Source organism: Cebus imitator, unplaced genomic scaffold (genome assembly GCF_001604975.1).
Source record: "Cebus imitator isolate Cc_AM_T3 unplaced genomic scaffold, Cebus_imitator-1.0 Scaffold285, whole genome shotgun sequence".
In the NCBI taxonomy this organism is placed as follows: domain Eukaryota; kingdom Metazoa; phylum Chordata; class Mammalia; order Primates; family Cebidae; genus Cebus; species Cebus imitator.
The window spans coordinates 2,766,719-2,792,134 of record NW_016107600.1 but is presented as its reverse complement, the minus strand read 5'-3'; the positions used below and the strand labels follow the sequence as shown (position 1 = coordinate 2,792,134).

The 25,416-nt window shown below is 33.0% G+C and overlaps 1 protein-coding gene and 2 pseudogenes across 1 annotated transcript; 1 reads left to right on the top strand and 2 right to left on the bottom strand.

Annotated features, from left to right (window-relative positions):
- On the bottom strand, positions 1 to 11,116 carry LOC108284931 (annotated as a pseudogene).
- Positions 11,117 to 11,232: 116 nt separating this feature from the next.
- On the top strand, positions 11,233 to 12,177 carry LOC108284948 (olfactory receptor 6C6). Its single transcript, XM_017501924.1, has one exon. The coding sequence runs from the start codon at positions 11,233 to 11,235 to the stop codon at positions 12,175 to 12,177; it is 945 nt and encodes a 314-aa protein (XP_017357413.1).
- An 8,323-nt stretch (positions 12,178 to 20,500) lies between these two features.
- On the bottom strand, positions 20,501 to 21,457 carry LOC108284930 (annotated as a pseudogene).
- Between the last annotated feature and the right edge of the window lie 3,959 nt (positions 21,458 to 25,416).

Genomic DNA, 25,416 nt, shown 5'->3' with positions numbered 1-25,416 from the left:
TCATTTGTTTCTATAGAATGCTACTTTGTGGGCCAAGTCTCTAAAAGCTTTTTTTACTTGCTGGTTTCTCAGGGTGTAAATAAAAGGGTTCAGCATGGGGGTGATTGAAGTGTTGAGAATAGCTACTCCTTGGTCAATGATGCTCTTTCTTTTGCTGAAGGCTTGGCATACATGAATATGCAGCTCCCTTAAGAGATGGAGATGACAGTCACATGAGAGGAGCAAGTGGAGAAAGCCCTTTTTCTCTGCCTGGCAGACCGGATTCTCACAATGGCTCAAACGATGCATACATAGGACAGAATTACTAATGCCAAGGTGAACAGCAGAGTAACAAAGGCAAAGTAAAAAACAGTAATCTCTAAAAGCCACGTGTCTGAGCATGAGGGTTGTAAAATGGGGACCATCATTCTCAGCAAACTGACACAAGAACAGAAAATCAAACACCGCATGTTTTCACTCATAGGCAGGTGTTAAACAACGAGAACACATGGACACAGGGAGGGGAGCATCACACACTGGTGTCTGTGGGGGTGAACTAGGGAAGGGACAGCATGGGGTGGTGAGTTGGGAAGGAATAACATGGGGAGAAATGCCAGATATAGGTGACGGGGAGGAAGGCAGCAAACCACATTGCCATATATATATCTATGCAACAATTTTGCATGTTCTTCACATGTACCCCAAAACCTAACATGCAATAAAATATATATAAAAAATAAATTAACAAAATGGGGAAATAGTCACCACCAGAGAAGTGATCAATGACACTGGAAGCACAAAAACCTAATCTGAGGATAAGCACGAGTGATGGGAAAATGGTCAGAAATCCTCCCAGCCACGAACTAAAGACAGTCAGGGTGCAAATTTTCTGGTTCATGATGGTGGTGTAATGGAGAGGATTGCAGATGGCCACATAACGATCATAAGACATGGCAGCTAGAAGAAAAAATTCCGATGCACCCACGAAGATGAAGAAAAATAATTGAGCTAAACAATTGTTATAGGAAATGGTCTTAACTTTAGTAATAATTGCCCCCCAGAATTTTGGGAATCAATATGTTTAATCGAGTTCATTGACTGAAAGTCTAGGGTTGTTTTTATTACAATCAAACATTTTAGTGAAATGGGAAGATGTACATTTCTCTTTGTATTGTTCACAACAGGGTCATCTGTTCATGATGGAATTGTGTAGAATCATATTCCTAAATTCACAATGACTAAAGTTCTAAAATTTCTCAAAATACACAGAGACAGCTGACACATTCTTCTTATCATTACAATTTCATTATCAAATATTTCATCCTTGATTATTTATTTACTATCAAAACCCATAAGAATTTAGTATATATAGCCGTCTTTATACAAAATAGAAAATACTTTTCTTCTTTGACCAGCCCCTTTCCTGTTTTGCATAGGAATTATTGACTAAGATAATTTATTTTTTTGCCCTTATGAAGAGTTCCAACTTTACTCAAAATATAACATGTAAAATCATGCAAATCTTGATAGTCTCTAATTTCAAACTTATTTGATCCCCATTCACTATATAATAAACTTAACATCAGTATCTCTTATATACACATGTAAAAACACATATACATTATTTATCATAAAGTCATATAGTGCATGAAATGAATAAAGAACTTTGTTACTTTCCCTTCACTCTGATTTTATTCTATTCTACTGGTAATGGCTAAGCATTTTAATTAATCCCAAATTTCACTAATTTCTTGGTCATTTTGCCTAAAAGTGTTAAACAACTTTAATAGCACCTTATTTCAAACTAATTTAAACACTGAAGCACGTGTTACTGGTTGCTTAACTATGATATCATATAATTAAGTAATATTACATTAATTATAACATATTTTTATGATAAGTAATTGTAATATTACTTAATTATAATATTTTTATGATAATTAGGTATTATAATTAATTATTAATTATCTCCATATGTATTTTAACTAAATTATTTTCTGGGAACATTACCTATGTCACATCAGTGGAAATGTTTAGGCTGATAGACTAAAAGGTGGTAAAGATTCATTTAATCATTGATTAATTCCACTATATTTTTATTTGGTAGTAAGTGTATTCATAGATTTGTGGTTTCATTTTATTACTTTATTAATATGATAATAAACTATGCTGAATTATTAAATGATAAATAATATATATACTCTGCAACATGCCCAAGTGTACAATGGGGTAAATACAAGTAAGAAGATCATCTTAACAATTGTATAGATCACTTAATTTTACAGTAAATAAATTACATTTGACATTTATATACAGATATGGTATATAATTAATTAGACCCCAGGGGAAGGATTTAGTTACTGTGTTTTAGAGTGTCATACAGGTTTAAAAGAAAATTAAGTATTTACCAGAGTAAGAACACGGGAAATTATATTTCAGATAAAAATAATCCACCCTGAATGCTATTTTTAATAAAAAGCAAAGATTATTATTTCCATACATACAAATCATTATAGAGAATCATCATATCATGGGGAATAATAAAAAATGGTCAAATAAAATTATTTTAAAATTTCTGTTACTTTCTTCATGAGAGAAGACATTTCAAGATTTATGTCAATTAAGAAAGAGATAGATTATAGCAACATATGTTGCTCCCATTTAGTAACCACTGACAATGTGCCAAACATTGTGAAAACTATATTTATATTCTACGTATTTTCTTCATATTTATATGCACCAGGCACTTTTCTAAGTGACATGAATAAAACCCCATGAACTTGGTAATTTTATCACTTATTCCCACTAAACAGATGAAGAAAAAGAGGCACAGAGATTTTAACTGGCAATCTCAGGATGACCTCACAGATATTTCTCATAACAAATGAAATATACTTTCTAAACTTTATAACTTCCTTGTGACTTTATCCATTAATTACTATGACCAAAATATGAAAAAAATTAGTTTTATTTGGGTCATCAAGCAAGGAAGGAGCTAAGGTGACCATGTCCAAATGTATAGCAACATTTAGTGAAGGAAAAAATGGCATGGCTTAAAATGGCCAATGGTTTCTAGTATTTTTAAAAAAACCTTTACATTAATTGAATTTAACAGCATTTATTAAGCAAAGAACAACTTGAATATTTGGTAGACCCCAGAATGAGAATAAGTTCAGAGCACTTCTGGGTGGTCAAATAAAATTAATGGACAGAAAAAGGAAAGTGATGTACAGAAAATAGAAGCAGGGTACAGAAAATAGAAGCAGGGTACAGAAACAGCTGGATTGGTTACAGTCAACTTTTGCCTTATTTGAGCACAGTGTTTTTAAAAATTATTTATTATACTTTAAGTTCTGGGGCACATGTGCAGATCATGCAGGTTTGTTACACAGGTATACATGTACTATGGTGGTGGTTTGCTGCATCCATCACCCCATTATCTACATTAGGTATTTCTCCTAATGCCAGCCCTTCTCAATTCCCTGACCCCCTGCTATTCCTCCCCTGGCCCCCCACCCCTCAGGACCTAGTATGTGATATTCCCCTCCCTGTGTCCATGTGTTCTCATTGTTCAACACCCACTTATGAGTCAGAACATATGGTATTTAGTTTTCTGTTCTTGTGTCAGTTTGCTGAGAATGATGGTTCCCATTTTCATCCATGTCTCTGCAAAGGGCATGAACTCATCCTTTTTTATAGCTGCATAATATTCCATGGTGAGTATGCGCCACATTTTCTTTATCCAGTCCATCATTGATGGGCATTTTTTTCATGTTTGTTGGCCATTTGTATATCTTCTTTTGAGAATTGTCTATTCATGTCCTTAACCTGCTTTTTGATTGGATTTTTTTCTTACTGTTTGAGTTTGTTGTAGATTGTAGATTCTGGCTATTAGTCTTTTGTTACATGTCCAGATTGTGAAGATTTTCTCCAACTCTGTGTGTTGTCTGCTCACTCTGCTGACTGGTCCTTTTGCTTAATTAAACTAAATCTCTTTAGTTTAATTAAGTTCCAACTATTTATCTTTGTTTTTATTGCATTTGCTTTTGGGTTCTTGGTCATGAAATCCTTGCCTAAGCCAATGTCTAGAAGGATTTTTCCAATGTTACCGTCTAGAATTTTTATAGTTTCAGGTCTTAGATTTAAGTTGAAAGCATTTCCTCTGAGAACTGGAACAAGGATGCCCATTCTCACCACTCCTCTGTTATCATCTAGAATTTTTATAGTTTCAGGCCTTAGATTTAAGTTGAAAGCATTTTCTCTGAGAACTGGAACAAGACAAGGATGCCCAATCTCAACTCCTCTTCAACATAGTACTGGAAGTTCTAGCCAGGGAAATCAGACAAGAGAAAGAAATAAAGGGCATCCAAATAGGAAAAGAGTAAGTCAAACTGTCACTGTTGCTGACGATATGATTGTTTACCTTGAAAACCCTTGAGACTCCTCCAGAAAGCTCCTAGAATTAATAAGAGAATTCAGCAAAGTTTCTGGATACAAGGTTAACATACACAAACCAGTAGCTCTCCTATGCACTGAGAGCAACCAAGCAGAGAATCAAGTCAGGAACTTTATCCCTTTTATAATAGCTGCAAAAAATACTTAGGAAGATGGCTAACCAAGGAGTCAAAAGACCTCTACAAGGAAAACTACAAAAACTGCTGAAGGAAATCATAGATGACACAAACAAATGAAAATACATGCCATGATCATGGTTGGGTAGAATCAATATTGTGAAAATGGCCATATTGCCGAAAAGCATTCTACGAATTCAATGCAATCTCCATCAAAATATCACCATCATTATTCACAGAATTAGAAAAAACAATTCTAAAATCACGTGGAACCAAAAAAGAGCCCACATAGCCAAAGCAAGACTAAGCAAAAAGATCAAATCTGGTGGCATCACACTACCTGATTTCAAACTATACTATAAGGCCATAGTCACCAAAACAGTGTGGGACTGGTATAAAAATAGGCACATAGACCAATGGAACAGAATAGAGAACCCAGAAATAAGCCCAAATACAGCCAACTGATTTTTGACAAAGCAAACAAAAACATAAAGTGGGAAAAGGACACCCTTTTCAACAAATGGTGCTGAGATAATTGGCTAGCCACATGTAGGAAAATGAAACTGAATCCTCATCTCTCACCTTATACAAAAGTCAACTCAAGATGTATTAAGGATTTAAATCTAGGCTAAACTTAACACCATTAAAAGAGAGAATGAGATGAGTTTTGTAGAGTGTAATAAACAAGAAAGTTGTACACTGAAAACCCATTTATGGCTAAAAATTCTCCTGAACCAAGCAAGAAATATTTTTAATGTATATTCTTCTGTTTTTTGTTTTGTATTAATGTCCTGAAATATTTGCCTGGAAATACAATAGTAAAGAGGAAGCTTGATTATTTCCCTTTGGCAGTGCTTTTTGTTTTAACTGAGATAAAATTTATGTGACATAAAATTCAGCATTTGATTATTTTCAAATGTAAAATATGTGGTTTTTAGTATATTCACAATATTGTGTAATCATTACTACTATATAATTCCGGAACATTTCCATCACTTCAAAAAGCAACCCCATGCCCAGCAAACAACCATTCTCCTCTTCCCAGCTCAGGCCCACTAATCTGTTGCCTATCTCCACAGACTCGCCTTTTATGGACATTTCACAGAAATGGAATTACACAATATATGAATTTTTACCTCCATCTTTCTTCATTAGCATTATATTTTCAAGGTTCATGTATGTATGAACCTTATTCCTACATGAAGCATGTGTGTAGCATGTATAAGTACTTCATTTCCTTTGATGGGTAAAAACTATTCCATTGTGTGTATATGCATGAATATATATCTATACATATACACACACCAGAATTTTTATTCATTCATCACTTGATATGTGTTCCCACTTTCTGGCCATTATGTACAATACTAATATTGATACTTATGTACAAATGTTTGTGTGAACCTATGTTATGTTTTCAATTTCTAGAAATATAATTTGTGGGATATAGGTAAGTTTACATTTAACTTTTTGTTTGTTTTTCTGTTTTGAGACAGAGTCTCACTTTGTCACCCAGGCTGAAGTGCAGTGATCACAGCTCCTGGCAACTTCAAGCTTTTTGGCTCAAGGGATCTTCCCATTCCAGCCTTCTGAGTAACAGTCTACAGGTTCGTGTTACTGTTCCTGGCTAATTATTTTTATTTTTTGTAGAGATGGGGGTCTTGCTATGTTGCCCAGGCTAGTCTTGAGATCCTGTGCTCAAGTAGTCCTCCTGCCTTGTCCTCCCAAAGTGCTGCGAATACAGGTGTGAGTCACTATGCCCGACCCTTATATTTAACTTTTTAAGAAGGTGTCAAACAGTTTTCCATAACATTGACACCATTTTACATTCCCACCAGCAATGTATGAGGGTCCCAATTTCTCTACATCACCAATGCATGCACACACACAGGTACATATAATCATATATATAATATATGTTCATATATTATATGGCTAAACATATATATATAATCATCTATGTAATAAATATTTGTATATATTTGTGTGTGTGCATGCATTGGTGATGTAGAGAAATAGATTTGTGTGTGTGCATGCATTTGTGATGTAGAGAAATATATTGTTGGTGGAGAAATTGTATATATATATATATGTACACACACAAGACATTATATATATATATATATATGAGTGTGTGTGTTTGGGTGGGTGTGTGTGTGTGTGTGTGTGTAGTAGCCATTCTAGTAGCTGTAAAGTGGTATGTATGTTATTGTGGTTTTGATTTGCATTTCCCTAATGACTAATGATTTTGAGCATCTTTTCAGGTGCTTATTGCCCATGTAAATTTCATCATAGTTTTTAGTGTAAATTGAAAACCTGACCAGAACAGTAAGGATTGGGGAGATCCAATCAGTATTCAAAACCCTTCCAATGAAAAAAAGTCAGGGCCTGATAACTTCACTGGACAATTTCATCAAATGATTTATACTAATGCAAAATTATTTATACATTTTAAACAAATTCTATCAAAGTTTCAAGGACAGTTTTTGCAGAAATAGAAAAAACAATTCTCAAATTTATATAGAACCACAAAGGACCCCAAATAGTCATGACACTGTTGAGAAAAAGAAACAAAGCTGAAGACATCACACTTCTTGATTTTAAAATATGTTACAAAGTTACAGTGATTAAAAGAGTACTGGACTGGCATAAAAACAGACATGAGACATGTAGACAATGGAACAGAATAGAGAGCCCAGATCTAAATCCACACAATACAGTCAATGTTTGACAAGTGTGCCAAAAACACACAATGTGGAAAGGATAGCTTCTTCAAAAAATTGTGTTAGGAAAAGTGAATATCCACATAGAAATAAATGAACTTAGTTATATATTACACCATACACAAAAATCATCTCAAAATAAATTAAATATGTAAACATAAAACCTGAATCTTTTAGAAGAAACTTTTAGAAGAAAACATGGAAGACAGCTTGTGATATTGGTCTTGGTAATAATTACTTAGATATGACACCAAAAGCACAGGTGCTAAAATAAAAAAATAGACAAGTGGAATTAGACCAAAATAAAAATCTTCTGAGCAGCAAAACAATCTACAAGGTGGAAAAGCAACCTATGGAATTGGAGAAACTATTTGTGAATTGTAAAACCCTGATAAAAGATTAATCTTCAAAAAATATATGAAACTTCTACAATTGAATAGTAGAAAACCAACCAAAAAAAAACTCAATTAAAAATGGGCAAAGGTCTTGACTATACATTTCTCCAAAGAAAACATGCAAATAACCAAGAAATATTTGAAAGTATCTTCAGCATCACAGTCATCAGGAAATGCAGATCCAAGCAACAATGAGATAATCACCTCACATCTGTTAGAATGGCTATTATTAAAGAGCAAGAGAGGTTTTTTTTTTGCTATGCAAAAGCTGTTTAATTTAATTATGTTCCACTTGTCAACTTTTGTTTTTGTTGCAATTGCTTTTGGTGTTTTCATCATTAATTCTTTGCCAGGGTCTATGTCCAAAGTGTTATTTCCTTGGTTATCCTCCAGATTTTTATAGTTTTAGGTTTTACATTTAAGTCTTTAATCCATCTTGAGTTGTATTTAGTATACAATGTAAGGAAGGGACCTGGTTTCCATCTGCATATGACTAGCCAGTTATCCCAGCACCGACCCAACATTCGCATTATTGGGTAAATACCCAAAGGAATACAAACTGGTTTTTTTTTTTTTTTTTTTTTTTACCATAAAGACATATGCATGTGCATGCTCATTGTAGCATTATTTCTGGTAGCAAATACCAGAATCAATCCAAATTCCCATTAACGTAGACTGGATGAAGAAAACGTGGTACATATACACCATGGTATACTTCGTAGCCATAAAAACAGAGCAAGATCATGTCCTTTACAGCAATATGGGTGGAGGTCATTATCCTAAGCAAACTAATGCAGGAACAGAAAACCAAATACCATATGTTCTCACTTATAAGTGGTAGTTAAACATTGAGTACACATGGACACAAAGAGGGGAACAACAGACGCCAAGGCCTACTGGAGGGTGAAGGGTGGGAGCAGAGTGAGAATTGAGAAACTGCCTGTTGAGTATTGTGTTTATTACCTGGGTGGCAAAATAGTCTGTACACCAAACTTCCATAATATGCAATTTACCTGTATAACAAACCTGCAGATGTACCTCTGAACCTAAAATAAAATTTTTTAAAAAATAAAACATATTGTTCATGAGAATGTGTAGATATTAGAACTCTTGTACACTCTTGGTAGGACTGTAAAACAGTGCAGCCATGGGGAAAAACAATAAAATGGAGCTATCATAAGATCCAGCAGTCCCACTTCTAGGTATACATCCAAAAGAATTGAAACCAGGATCTCAAATTGATAGCTGCACTCTCATGTTCATTGCATCATTGTTTATATAGCATGTATAAAATTCACTCTCTTCTTTCTCTGTCTCTCCATATAGCTATATCTACATATTTATACCTAATCTATATCTATCTTACGGGCCAGGGTAGACCTAAGTAGTCTTCTAAATAGCCTGTTAAAAAAGGGACAAATAATATCAAAATAATTTTAATGGTTAATGATTGAGGTTGGATTTAATGAAAAAGTTCACCTTTTGTGAGTATATCATTTGATGCACTTTGGCAAATATATACAGTCATGCAATTCCACCACAATCAAGATATAAAAAATTTTCATTATCTTAAAAAGATCCCTTAGGACACTTTTACAGCTAATCTCTTTGTATTTTCTGCCTCTGGAACTACTGATCAAATATCTGTTCCTGTAGTTTAGTCTCTTCCAGAATCATATAAATGAAACCATATAGTACTTTTGTATGATTATAAATCACTTGTATCTGCTTCTTCCACTTAGCATACCATTTTTAAGATTTGTGGTTTTTATGTAAAAGTAGTTTATTTCATTATATGTGTAAATCAGTTTGAGATTGTCTGATATTGCCCTGGACAGTGAATTGCTGATCTTACTGTTAAATATCTCATTGATTTTCCGAAATCACTTACAATACTCCTCTGGGATACCTTCTCTTCAGTTTTTATTTAAAGTAGCCTAGAGTGGTGCCTTTTATTGCCAATAATTAGTGCTTTTGTAACACTGATCCCTAGAGAAAAATTTGTCTTTGTTTTATTTCAGTAGATGCCCTTGACCCTGTAGTAAGTAAAAAATGATAAAACTGCAGCATTTTATAAATGTACAATTGGTAATACAATATCTATTTCTCATAAGAGTTATCTTTCATCAAATAATTTCTTGATTTTTATTTTCATTTCCCAATTTTATTTTATTTTAAAGAATATATATCTAACTAGTTTGAGGCTTCAAGTGATGGCAATCTCAATTGCAATGGCACAATTTTGCAAGTTTAACTTATATGGAATGAAAGACAGAAGTCCATAAAAATTATTAATACCTAAGTCTCAATCTTCATAGTGAGGATGAACTTGAGGAAATGTGGAAATTCTCTACAGAAACGCAATGTGTACACATTGCCTCTCCCCACAAAAATCATTGGCAATAAACCTGCCTATTGGATAATAAAATATTGTCATAAATGAGTAAAATTGTCATTAATTATGCTAGCATGTATCTGTTCCATGCACACAGAAAGAAATAAATGATAGATCTGATAAGGTAAGTCAACTGTAATTTTAACTTAGCCTAATATCAGAAATTAAGGCAAATGCACAGTAAGTGCAATTCAGGTAATTAAATTTGGCTGCTGAAATTTCAGGCTTTATAATTGTGTTTTAATAGTACATTAATTTCATAGTTATATACTAGTAATAATCTATTTTATTCATATACTGTTGCATCAGTATAATGAAGTAGACTGATACATTTAAGATAACAGAAAAATAGTACAAATTGGGACTAAATAGAATTCTTATATATAGAAATGATAGAAAGGGATTTTCAACGGTTTTATAAAGAATATGGAGGGAGTAAAAAAATAGCCAAAACTATGCAGCCACACTAATAAAATGACATTTCAAAAAGGGTAATTGAAAAGAAAACACAATTTTTTAATTAAAATATATAACTTGTTTATTTTTATCATGTTTTTACTTATTTGTCCCATAAGCTGGTAAACAACTGTTCATTTGAATGTAGAAAAGGGCCAATTAAAAAAACTGTTAATAATATGGTATATTCTCAGTGCGAAGAAAATTTCAAAACTAATGAAATGAGGATCTTTAACTATTTATTGGATCATTGATCAGCACACGAATTGTAATGTAAGCATAAATTTTGGTTTTGATTCATTACCCTCATACTCATTATAAAAATACAAACCAACTTACTATAACTTGTACAGATATGATAGAGAAATAAATTTTAAAATGTTAATATGATGTTGTTTAAATTACACATGGTGAGTAGAGTTTGTCTGACAGTAACAAGCTAAAATTCATATTTACCAAAAGGATATATTATTCAAGTTCTGGAAGAAAATTTGTGAGGAATATTATAAAGAGATCTAGTAGATTACAACAAATTTTTAATTTACCTATGGCATGTATGTCATCTGCAACTTCAGGCTGGAGAAACCATTTGCACATGGATAAATTAAATATATATATATATAATTTTGCTTTAGGAATACAAATATGTATCTATATGTATAAATTTTGTTTTTCCCTTTCTATGAAGGTTTGATAAGGATTACAAAAAAGAAATGAAGAACCAATCGATGGAAATAGAGTTCGTTCTTTTAGGACTGACAGATAACCCACAGTTGCAAATTGTGATCTTCCTGTTTCTATTTCTCAACTACACCTTGAGCCTGATAGGGAACTTGGTCATCATCATCCTCACCCTGCTGGATCCTCGGCTCAAGACTCCAATGTATTTCTTCCTTCGTAATTTCTCCTTTTTGGAAATAATATTCACAACAGTGTGCATTCCTAGATTCTTGATAACCATTGTGACTAGAGACAAAACCATTTCTTATAATAATTGTGCAACTCAATTATTTTTTATTCTTTTACCGGGAGTTACTGAGTTTTACCTCCTGGCTGCCATGTCCTATGACCACTATGTTGCCATCTGCAAACCACTGCATTATCCAATCATTATGAGCAGCAAAGTGTGCTACCAACTTGTACTCAGCTGTTGGATAACTGGATTCTTAATCATATTTCCCCCATTGGTCATGGGACTCAAGCTGGATTTCTGTGCTTCCAAAACTATTGACCATTTTATGTGTGAAACTTCTCCTATTCTTCAGATCTCCTGCACGGATACACATGTCCTAGAATTGATGTCTTTTATCTTAGCTGTGGTGACACTTGTGATCACATTGGTATTAGTGATTCTCTCTTACACTTGCATCATTAAGACCATTCTGAAATTCTCTTCTGCGCAGCAAAGGAGCAAAGCGTTTTCCACCTGCACTTCCCACATGATTGTTGTCTCCGTGACATATGGTAGCTGTATCTTTATGTATATTAAACCATCTGCAAAAGAAAGAGTGACCGTATCCAAAGGCATAGCTTTGTTGTATACCTCAATTACCCCTTTACTAAATCCCTTCATTTATACTCTCAGAAACCAGCAGGTAAAAGAGGTCTTCTGGGATACATTACAAAAGAATTTGTGTTTTTCTAAAAGACCATTTTAAGAATCTGCTACAAGTTACAACTTTACCATAAAAACTGGAAAACATGTTTTATACATTTATTTTGATCATGTTTCCCTACCTTATCAGATATCTCATATAGGATAGTCTCTTGAAGAACTTGATAGCTCAGTTCCACTCTTACATTATATTCTTTCTCATGAAATGCTTCACATTACTACAATAACTTTCTTTGATTCTTTAATCTAACTTTTAAATAACATCTCTTTATAGCATATCAGTTTCCAGAAACCATGATTTTGAATAAAATATGACTTGTATAAATGTGTTTTGGCATATGTAATTCGATAACTATTCACCATATATTTATTGTAATCTATGTTATTACAGACATTGTGAAGGGTTCAGTCATTACCTTTAAGAAGTTTTGATGTTTTAAAGGACACAAACACATAAACAAAATACAATCATGCATTGCTTAACAATGGGGATACTTTGAGAAATGTATCGCTAGGCAATTCTGTTGTACAAACATCCAAGTGTACTTACAGAAACCTAGGTGGTATAGCTTACTACACACCTATGCCATATATTATAGCTCATTGTTTCTAGGCTGCAAATCTGTACAGCATGTTACTGTACTAAATACTGTAGGCAATTGAACACAATGGTAAGTATTTATACATTTAAACATACCTAAATACAGAAAAGGTACAGTAAAAATATGGTATTATAATATTATGGGGCCATCGTTGTACATGCGGTCTGTCATTGACCAAAATGTTATTATGTGGCACATGACTGTATTGACATACAGCGTGGAATTAGTGTTGTAATAAAGGGTTACAAAAGCATTTATGGGGCAGAAAGGATGGCTTCCATGGAATTTTGGAGATAAGGGAGGCCTTTCAGGAGAAAGTAATAATTATTCTAAGACTAAAAATATGCATAAGGAAAGACCACTGAGAAACAAATATATGTAAATAACACAGAAGTATTAGATAACCACATGCATTTGGAGAATTAGCATATCTCATTATTAGAAAATACCTCAAGTTATTCATTTAAGTTCAGTAAAAGCTTTGCTATACACTCTGGAACGCTGTGCAGATCATGCACACTTTTTATGCCTTAGTTTCTTCATATGTAAAGTGGGAAAAATGAAACCCATACTTCATTGTTCAGTGAATATATGCTATTAGAACTATTTACCATTCAATAAAAGATAGCACTTACATTTTTGAACAATTCAAGAATGTGGTACAACTAATATTTTTGATGTGCTGATGAAAGTAAAGTCAATAATAAGTTTGGGGAGGTTGAAGGGTGAAAGCATAAAGGGCCCTGTTTGCCAGAATAGTATTTTGGACTTAAATCTATCATATCAGTAATTTTCAAAGGTACGGTTTTTCAAGAATCACCCAGATCAGGAGTGTCCAATCTCTTGACATCCCTGGGCCACACTAGAAGAAGAAGAATTATCTTGGGCCACACATAAAACACACTGACACTAATGATAGCTGATGAAGTTTAAAAAAATCACAAAACCATCTCATAATATTCTAAGAAAGTTTACGAATTGGTGTAGGGCCACATTCAAAGCTGTCCTGTGCCAAATATGGCCCATGGCTGTGTGTTGGACAAGCTTGACCTAGATAGTTTTGTAAATGTAATTTTGAGTTATCATTCTTACTGCTTCTGAGTCAATATTTTTGAGATAGAGTTAATGTAGCCCATGTTTAATATGAACCCCAGGTTATCGTAGATAATCTCTATGTTAAATGTCAAGTAAAGACTACAATCTCATTGACATTTCCAACTAGAGATAAATCATTGAAAATGTATTTAAGGTGAAAAATTTAATGTTAACATTTTGTCTTTAGGGAGATTACTCTTGGAAATGATATGGAATATAGGCTGTGTTATTATCAGGGTGCAGGTGAGGGGACTCTTTGCTTTAAACTATTTATAAATTTTAAATCTTAGTGTATAAATGTGACAGAGGGTCTAGAATACAGGTAAAGAGTCAAAGATATTTAGAAGAAAGAAGAGATTATAATAAATTTTTGAGTTGTAAGAATAATTAAATGCGTGAGATTGGACTTAATTTTCCAGCTTTACTCCCAGCACATATACGGTAAATGATTTTAAGGAAGTGTTCTATAATCATCTAATAAAAATTTTCAGGCACACAGAAATCACTGAAATGAATAGCTATCCAAAGAACAAGATTTCACAAACAAATAGAGTCTAGTTGAATCAAGATGAAACAAGACACAGATATTTTAGGATGATTTATTATTGTTGTAATTATTATCTGCTGCATTTCTGGCTTGACCGATATGGCTTAGATTTAATTTAATTTCTTTTTTATTTTTTACAGTTTCTTAAGTCATCCACTTATCCCATAGGAAGATGTTCCAATGTCATATTTTCCCCTCAACCTCTCATATTCCCTCTTCCTTACAGACTTTCTCCCCTCCTATCAGTGAAGTTTTCTGGGGTGCTGGTTTAATGTTAAAAAAAAAATCTATATGGATGCAAGCCTTTAAAATATTTACCTGATTTCATATTTTATTTCACATGTTATTTTATATAAGCATTGGGAATTGTGCCACAGGTCTGTAACTAGTAATTAATTATAAATGTTCCAGATTTTTATTTTAAAATATTTTATTGACTACTGTAACATAATAATCAGAGCTTCCTGCCTCTCAGTCCTCAAATCTTTACAGTCTTTCTCTACAACATAGAATCTTTACTCTGTTTAAGTGAGAACCTTGAATGCTGTTGTTCTCATATCTCAGGCCCTAGGATTTCATCCACTTACGTTCCCAGTAACTCTATCAAGGAGTATTCCCTGGTTAAATTGATTAGGAGAGTTATATTTTCATGTTCTCCATAAATTTGCTCACCACTGTACATTTTCAAGTGGACTTAGCAACACCATATTCCAAATATCAAAAGAGAATTGCATGAGATCTCAGATCAATCATAACTTTGACCTTTGTCATTTCACTCCACAGTATATAGAAATTCTGACGATTGCATTTTGCTTTTGAATTGAGAGAATCCTTTCATGTCCTCCAGAGAAACAATTTGCCCACAAGTTTTAATCTTATTATTACATTCATGTATCTGGATAAAAAAGTGTAGGGAGAGATAAGGAGGGAGAGAAAGGGGAAGATAGTGAGAGAGAGACACACACTGAGGGAGAGAGAGAGAGAAATTTGATCCCAACTAAATGAGATTTTTTTCAGAAATTCTGAAACAGCCTAATTCTAACAGGCATTAATTCTTCTCATTCTTTAAACAAATCTCATCTCCACTTTCTGAAACCCTATATCTTCATAATATAAAATCATAGTATCTTTGATTTTCAGTATGAAAATATCCTTTCGTGTATTCATTTATCTCCAAGGAAACTCAGCCTTCATGATCTCAGATCACTTTCCTCAGATGATGTAATTGGTTAATGACGTAAGACTTTCATCCCCAGGACCATCATTGTGTCTTCATTTTCATCACCATCTTCATCTTCTTTGTCACTGTCATCATTGTTGTGATCTCATAACTAAGACATTCAAATGTGTGAACAGAACTGATTTATGTTTCTTATTGACATAAAAATGTTGTTATCATGTTTATTCATTCTTTGGTTTCATGTATGTAGACAAAAGCAAACAAAAGCTATTCCTGTTTACCACAATACTATATTAAATCTAAATTTATGTTCAATTCATTTATTCTACCACTCAGTTTTAATAATGCATTGCTATCAAATTATGAAGTGATAGTTATAATAACATCTTTATCATATAGATGATGACATTTAATAAAGTATTTTTATGGTTCTGTTTCAATTACATAATCAAACTGGCATCTTGAAAATTAAAGAAAATATTAAATGTTCAATTGTAATGTTTCTAATGATTCCAAATATAACTTTTCCATATAACAAATTACCAGTTTTGAAAGGGAATGATCATTGTACAATATCATAATTGCTGAGAATGAAAGCGCTAATAGCAGATCTGTAACTCTGTCTCTCTATCCTTGGTGATGCATGAGGTAGTTTTGATTTATATTAGACCTTGCAAATGCTCAGATAGAATTTACTAGTTGAAAGACAACCAAGGCTTTAGGGGCTCTACAGATTACATGCTTGTATAAGTTTGAAAATGCTTTTAGCTGCAAAACCTAGTGTGTGTAGATTGAAGTTTCTCATCCTAATGGTATGGATGTTTCCTTGTTTTATTTGCTGTCTTGCAACTAGTGATGCTGACAAAAAAAATGACTGTGTACAAAACTATCAAGCACCATTCATATCCCATACTAGATATAAAACATAACCCAAGTGAGTCATAGATATTCAAATAAACATACAGGTATAAATAACCCAGAAAAAGAAATAACACAGTACTTCTGACCTTGGGCAAGGTGAAAAGCATGATTTAGAAAAATCCATCTGCTCTTCAAAAGACATTGCTTCGTGAATGAAAAGATGAGCTACAGGCTAGGAAAAATATTTGCAAATCACATATCTGAAAAAGAACATGTATCTAGAATACATTAAAAATGTCAAAAAACAGTAACCATTTTTAAAAACATAAAAATGGGCAAATATTTAAGTAGTAAATTTACCAAATAAAATATCAAATGGCAAAGAAGCAAAAGTGGGCAAAGGACATGAATAGACACTTCTCAGAAGAAGAATATATGCAGCCAACAAGCATTAGAAAAATGCAAATAAAAACCACAATGAGACACCATCTTTCACCAGTCAAAATGGCTATTATTAAAAAGTCAAAAAAATAACAGATGCTGGCAAGGTTGTGGAGAAAAAAGGAACACTTATACACAGTTGGTGGGAGTGTAAATTAGTTCAACCATTGTGGAAGACAATGTGGTGATTCCTCGAATACCTAAAGGCAGAAATACCAGTTGACCCAGCAATCTCATCACTGGGTATATACCCCCCAAAATATAAATCATTCTATTGTAAAGATACATAAACGTGTATGTTCACTGAAGCACTATTCACAATAGCAAAGGCATGGAACCAATCTAAATGCCCATCAATGATAGACTGGATAAAGAAAACGTGGTTCATATATAACATGGAATACAATTTCTGAGACTATGACCTTGGTTCTTTTCAAAGAATCTGCTTTGAATTGTGTATTGCCAACTCAATACCACATATGCCTTTTTCTTTCAACTTTAATTTTAGTTTTAGGGGGTATATGTGCAGGTTTGTTACCTGAGTAAATTGCATGTTGCTGAGGTTTGGGGTACAAATAATCATATCACTCAGGTAGTGAGCATAGTATCTCAGGGGTCATTTTTCAACCCTCACTCCTTTTTCCCCCTTCCCTCTCTAGTAGTCCCCAGTGGCTATTGTCCTCATCTTTAGGTCCATGTGTACCCAATGTTTACCTCTCACTTGTAAGTGATAACATACAGTATTTGGTTTTCTGTTCCTGCATTAGTTTATTTAGGATAACAGCCTCCAGCTGAGTCTGTGTGGCTGCAAAAGACATGATTTAATTCTTTTTTTAATGATTGCACAGTATTCCCATATTTTACCTTATTAAGTGTTCTGTAAATGCAGGAGAGATACTGGGAGGCCATTTTCCAGAAGCCGCTTATCAGTATAGTTCTAACGTAAAGTTTTTCAGTGAGAGTACTTTGCTTAAAATTTGGAAGTTGTAAGAGAAGCAGAGGCCATTATTTTTCAGAGGTATTATAGTCAAACTGGAGAGCAAGGTGAGATCCTCAGTAACTTCTCACTGTTTAAAAACTTCATACTTTACTGCTAAGACTACTGATTAGAACTTTCTCAGAAATTACTGAAAGTCACTGCCATTTCCCACTGAGCTTTCCTGAATCATTCTCTGTAAAGCTTTGACCTGAAATCTCTAGTTCTAGTTTCCTACTCCTTCATCTCTGGTGCTCAGAATTTTGCTTCCCTCCTGATCTTCAAAAGAAGGTTGAATCTTGGAGCCTACTGTATACAAAAGAGTGTAAGTTAATTTGGAGCTGAAATGGGCCACTGAAATGAGAAATGGAGATCCTCCATATGTATCCTTTTTCTTTTCTTTCTTTTTTTTTAGAAACAACTTTTGAAGCTCCACTGCCTTGGAGAATAGGGATTGAGGAGTCACCAAGACATGGGGCAAAGACTCCTTCCATTAATTCCAATTGGTTGGATCAGCTTATTTCTAAAAGACATTATAGGAGGATAAAGGTCTTCAGTGATTGGCAATCCAAAATATGGAATGTAATTAGTTTTCACACTGATCAAACTAAATGGTTCAGTCATGTGAAGATATTCTTCAGAGAATAAAAATACCAAAGTATTGGAATAAGGGAGAAAATGCTAGCTATCACAAAAGGACACTAGATATTCTGCTAAATTATATCAGCAAAAAGGAATTAACTATGTATGCATGCAATAGCATGAATGAAACTAAAAAAAACATTATGTGGAGCAAAGCAGCCATACATAAAGTTCACACAATATGCTCTCTTTTGTAAGAAATTCCAGGCTGGGTACCATGGCTCATAGTTGTAAGGCCAGCACTTTGAGAGCCAGAGACAGGAAGATTGCTTGAGCTCAGGAATTTAAGGCCAACTTAGGCAACACAGCAAGACCTCATTTCTACAAAAATTAAGACATTAGCTGGGTATGGTGGTGCATACCTATAGTCCCAGCTACTTGGGAGGTTGAGATGGGAGGATTGCTTGAGCTCAGGAGTTTGAGGCTTCAGTGAGCCATGATTATGCCACTCCACTCCAGCCTCTCTCCAGGGAGACAGGGTGAGATCCTGTCTTGAAAAAAAAAAATATATATATATATATACATATATGTATATATATGTGTGTGTGTGTGTGTGTATGTATATATGTGTGTGTGTATATATATATATATATATATATATATATATATATATACAGTGTGCAAAAAAAAAAGAAAGAAAAAAGAAATTCCAGAAAAGATGAAACAAGTCTATAGTGAGTGAAAGAACACCAGTAAATACCTCAATTCAATGACGGATGGGGTTAGAGGTGGAAGATGGGAATGACTGGAAAGACAAAAAGGAAACTATTTAATATGTTGCAAATATTTTTATATTTTTACACGAATATGATAATTTGTCCAAATGCATTGTTTTATGTATGTTTTATTTAAAATGTATACTTAATTAATTTGGTAAAAATTCACACAAGCAGAATTGATTAGAGAGCTTTTAGTTTATGAACTATTTAAAATATGTGAAAAGTTTCCCAACCCCAAATATAAGTAAATTATACCTTGAATTTCTTTCATGGGTTACTATCACATGCAGACTTCAGAGATTATAAGGCAATATAAACAATTGGAAACAGTCTCAATTAATTAATCAATTTTTGAGACATGATCTCTCACTGTTGCCTAGGCTGGAGTGCAATGTCAGGATCTTGGCTCACTGCAACCTCTGCCTCCTGGGTTCAAGTGATTCACCTGCCTCAGCCTCCCGAGTAGCTGGGATTACAGGCCACACTGTCACACCCAGCTAATTTTTGTATTTTTTAGTAGAGATGGGGTTTCACTATATCAGGGTGGTTTCGAACTCCTGACCTCAAGTCATCCACCCATCTCTACCTGCCAAGGTGCTGGGGTTACAGGTGTGAGCCACCACACCTGGCCAAGTTAAATTATTTTTATCCCTAAAAACAACCAAAAATGTTTACAAGTATCATATTCTTAATATTCTTAATCATTGTAATTCCCAGGTGAACCTTCTTCAGTAGACTTATTTATTTGTATATTTTATGCTCTGATTGCAGCATCCTTGAACATTTATTTTTTTTCTTCATCTTTCAAGGTCCATCATAAGCAATGATCTCTTGGAGGGCTATTTTGATCTTTAAAACCAATCAGATTTTCTACCTCATTTTAATCACAGCACCAATTACATAATATAATAAATATCAGGTTCTGTGTTTTTTACTATTTCAGGAATGCAAAATACTTAAAAGCAGATGCAATGCTTACCAATTAACACACATATTGAAATAACTGTCTCAGTATATCTAGCAATTCACTGGTACAAAACATTCAGTATATAAAACTATTATTTATGGAAGAGAGATTTCTAAGCATAGAGGGTATTTAACATTCTGGATTGAAGAAGACTGTTTATCACCAGAGAGTAGGAAGAGCTACTCAGAAAGAAGAACACAGTGGGCTGCAGAGAACACAGAGATGTAGTAAACCTATTATCATATTAATATTCAAATGGAGAAATGGAATAACTCTCAACTAATGTAATTTATTGAAGACTGTATTCAATTTTCCCATCCATGTTCTAACAGCATATTATTTATATCCAAATTTTATCTTGTTTCGAAAATAACAAAATCTTTGAAGCATATCCTGGAGAGCTTCTTTCACCTGCTGGTTCCATAGGCTGTAAATGAAGGGGTTGAGTAAAGGAGCAATAGGGGTATTGAGTACAGCTGCTCCTTTAGTTAAAGTCACCCTTTCTTTTGCTGATGGTTTCATATACATAAAAATACAACTCCCATAAGTAATAGAGACAACAACCATGTGTGAGGAACAAGTGGAAAAAGCCTTGGTTTGTTGTTGAACAGAAGGGAATTTTAGAATGGTTTTGATGATGTGTGTGTAGGAGAGGATCTCTAACAACAATGTGATGATGAGTGTCACCACAGCTAAGATAAAAGCCATTAATTCTATAACACGTGTATCTGTGCAAGAAATCTGCAGAATAGGAGAAGTGCCACATAAGAAGTGATCAATATTTTTGGAAGCACAGAAATCCAGCTTGAGTCCCAAGACCAAAGGAGGAAAGATGATTAGGAATCCAGTTACCCAAGAGCTGAATACAAGTTGGTAGCACACTTTGCTGCTCATAATGGTTGGATAACGCAGCGGTTTGCCGATGGCAATGTAGCGGTCGTAGGACATGGCAGCTAGGAGGTAAAACTCAGTAACGGCTACGAAAACAAAGAAGAATAATTGAATTGCACAAGCATTGTAGGAAATTGTCTTGTCTCCAGTCAGAATGCTTGTCAAAAATCGTGGAATGCAAGCAGTTGTGAATGAAACTTCTAAGAAGGAAAAATTTCTGAGGAAGAAATACATTGAAGTCTTGAGTCATGGATCCAGCAGGGTGAGGAGGATGATGGTTAAGTTTCCCATCAGGCTCAGGACATAATTAAATAATAGAAACAGAAAAATCACAATCTGTAGTAGAGGGTCATTTGTCAGTCCCAGCAGAGTGAACACTATCTCCATTGATTGATTCTTCATTTTTCTTTTGTCCTGTGAAATCTACAGAAAATAAAAACTGATATCACAAGAAAATGTTACTTCATTCACAGCCACAGAAAGTTTCATATTTAGAAAATTACCCATGTGCAAATATTTTTACAAATCAACTTAGAGTTCATAAAAATGAACATATCCACTTCATCAATCATGTTTATAAGAAGGCTTTTCAGATCTTTGAAATAAGTTTCATACTTTGGTTAGTATTGACTTTTGATTCATCTTTCAAGCACTTTATTCCAAAAGGCAGTTTAAATATTTACTATTTTGAAATTTCTGAATTTAGCTAATGTCTCAAGTAATTTGTTACTTAAGAGATTCATTTATTCATCAAGTTCCATTTTATATTTATTCATTGATATATATTTATCTATCAAGTTCAATTTTATATTTTATTTACTTGGTTTTTGTGATTACTCCCCTACAGTTTTTCTAGCTGCATTTACGTGCCTATTTGTACTATATCAATTGCCTTTAGATTCACCACTTTTCCGGTAAGTCATCAACAATGCCTCAGCTCTGTATGACAGAAATATATCAAACAGAAAAACTAAAATTGGTCTTTCTATGTTTTATCTTCCATTTTTCCTTAATCTATTTACAAGGATTTATTATTTCTTTCTTTTGCAAATACAGTAAGAAGCTATGTATTGTTTCATGTTAAATGTAAAGTGATTTTAAGTACTAGTTGCAGGCCTTCTTACTGACTAGTATTGCAGTTATATTCCATAGTACCTGATTATAATTTGTTTTTAGTTAATTATTTTATTTTTGCTAAAGAAAGGCTGCTTTGTCTTAGATGTTTTTCAGAATACTCAGACAATATTCAAAAGGTATTTTGTTTTTTTCGTTTTCTGGCTTCCTTTTATAACATACAAGCTATAATAAAAAAATCAAAAACAATGTAAGTTAATTTTTAAATTTTTATTAAAATGTTTAAATATATTTATCTGCTTTCCTAGAGAGTTTAATATTCTCTTATTTATATATACTAATTTTAAAATTACTGAATCCCTATAAAACCTTTGCTTTTAATTAATGAATCCCTAGAATGTTTCTTTCAAACAATGATTTCTCTCTACTTTTCTTAATTTGTATATCTTTCATAAATAATACGTTAATGCATGCATAATAGTACTTGCAACATAAAAAAATTCTATTTGTGTTATCTCTGGGTTTTCCATTAATCGCTCCTTTTCTGTTATAACAAAATACATGTAGTTTATATGTATATGTATTATAATACATATACTTTACATATAGCAATATTTATTATTACATGTAATGTAATAAGTATACATTTACGTTTTTTGTGTATTATCTGTGAAATTTTTATGATGTGGTAGACTAAAAATAATTAGTGAAGACTTTTTAGAATTTCATCATTGTTCTACTAGTCATAATCTGAGCTTTGTTAAACACAACAGCTATCTTTAATCTTAAACTGGATGTAAATGTGTTTGTATATTTTTTCAAACTGTAAATAGCTGCTCTCTAATTTTCCCTCTATGATTCATTTAGTACTACTATGAGCTTATGGAGCTAGATTAAAAAATGAATTCGAGTAACAAACCTGCACATTCTGCACATGTACCCCAGAACTTAAAAGCAGAAGAAAAAGAACTAGACTCATTTGTATATTTTAAAAAAGGCATTATATTACATTATATATAAGATGTCTAAGAGATAAAAATATGAAAATATAGATGAAGATGTAAAAATATCTTATATATAGTAGAAACGTGTATTAGGAATTTGTAAGATATCTACACAGATATAATGATATATATCTAATATATGTATTAGGAAGTTTTACTTTTTTATCAGAAGGAATAAAGCAAATAGGACAACTTAAAGGCAAATTTAATTTCCTGACTTGGATTTTCAAAGTTTTGCCCTAACTTCTATTGCACAAAAAGATAAGTTAAAAATTGTCTTACCTTTCACAGGGTGTATTGGATTTGTTTTTATATTATGGTACACGGTAGAATGCAAAGACTATCTAAATTAAGAGTATTTATAATCATTTCAATACATTGTTCAATTATTAAAGAGATATTAAATGCCAAGTTTTCTTTAGAAGGATCCAAGTAAAGATAAGATGAGAGAACATTTTCTTTAAAAATATTTCCACTTTCACTTAAGTTCGTATTCAATACACATCTCAGGATTCAGACACACACACACAAATCCTAATATATCTCTATCATTCTCTTCAGTCTGGTTAAATTTCTAAAAGTTTTCATTAATACTTAACTAGGCTTGTTACACCAAAGATAAAAGCCTAGGAAAAAGAACAGATTTTAAGTAGAGAAATGTAACGTATCCCATTATTCTAAGTAAGCTAGAGTTACAGTTTTATCTTTTTGCTCAGTAAAGACACAAGGGAATCTGTTGAAACTACAAAGCAAAAGAAAATAGAGAAAAAATTTCTTAGAGACTGCAGTTCAAAAGGTTTATTTGTGCACATAAAAATCTGTATTGTTATTTTTAAAATCTAGGCAATATGCAATGAGACATCAATTGTTTTCACAGTCATGCGGCAATGTGAGAAAATCTGCTGGGCTGGTTTGTTCAGACAAACAAAAAAACCTTTCTGCTACTTTCACTAAAAAAAAAAAAAAAGAAAAAAAAAGAAATTCAGACCAAGCATACAGCAGGCCTGAATACTGCAAATAGATTCAAACTTAAAATTAGGTTTCAATTGTGTACTGGTAGGACACTGGGTATACAAGTGTAATGGGTTTATTTTTAAAGGTGTCTTTTTTATAAATTTGGAAAAAACAAATAGTATTGCATTTGGTTTGTGACACGCAGGTGCAGGATAATTGAAACATCTGAAGCCCATGGATCATATTAATATAAAGACTATACTGAAGATGAGTGAAAAGGATTGGTTATGTATATTATCTTTGTAAGCAAGCTCTAAAAGGTTATTAAACAAAGTCCTCTCTAAGAACCACAAAACTTGACTCAAAACAAATGTCATCAAAAGCAAATCCCAATGACTAGTTGCTAATGTTTAGACATGAACAAAAAATGGTTACCGTCATCCATTCTTAAGAAATTGTCAGGTCTAAGGTCTACTGTAGGAATTCAGAGTTTGAATACAGACCAGACCTACTACTCTTATACAAGAAATACATCAGAACAATTCCTTGGAAGAACAAAAATAAAAACAGATTTGTTCTTTCTTAACTAATTTGTCTTTGAAAATGCGTCAAAAAATCAGTTATCCATGTGTAATAGGTATGCAGTATTTCTGTACAATATTAAGATTTATGCCTTCTGTGCCTTACAGGAAAATATGAAATATGAATAAATAATTCTCAGAATAACTGAGATCCAAAAACATCATCTTGTAGGGAATCATCAAATTGGATATTACAAAAATGGTCTCTATTGACGTAAACACACAGACACACACACAGAGACACACACGCACACACACACACAAACACATTTTATTTCTTTTAACTATGCCTCCAGAGAACTCAGTATACATTGATTGCTCACCACACATCCTTCTTTTGAAATCCCAGATACATATTAAGAAGGGATATTTTAACTGAGCATAAAAAGTGAATGTAAGATGGAAAATATAGCCTCTTGAGACTAATTGACCTGAACTTGAATGTGCTATACTATAAATACCAATTTCCTTTTGGTTTATTCACTTAACAATATATCCAATCAAATACTCCATATCAATTTATGGAGATATTCCAAAATATTTTATAGCTGCATAGTCTTTCTTTGAGAGAATGTACGATAGTTTCACTGCTCTCCCATGTGTGTCAAAATTGTTTCCAATTTTAACAGTTAGAATGTACCAATGAATAAAATGATGCATATGTATTTTCAAAATGTGTTTTAATAAAACATAATTTTTATAATGCTGAAAGTTATATTAGACCTTTATGGTAAATTCCTAAAATTGT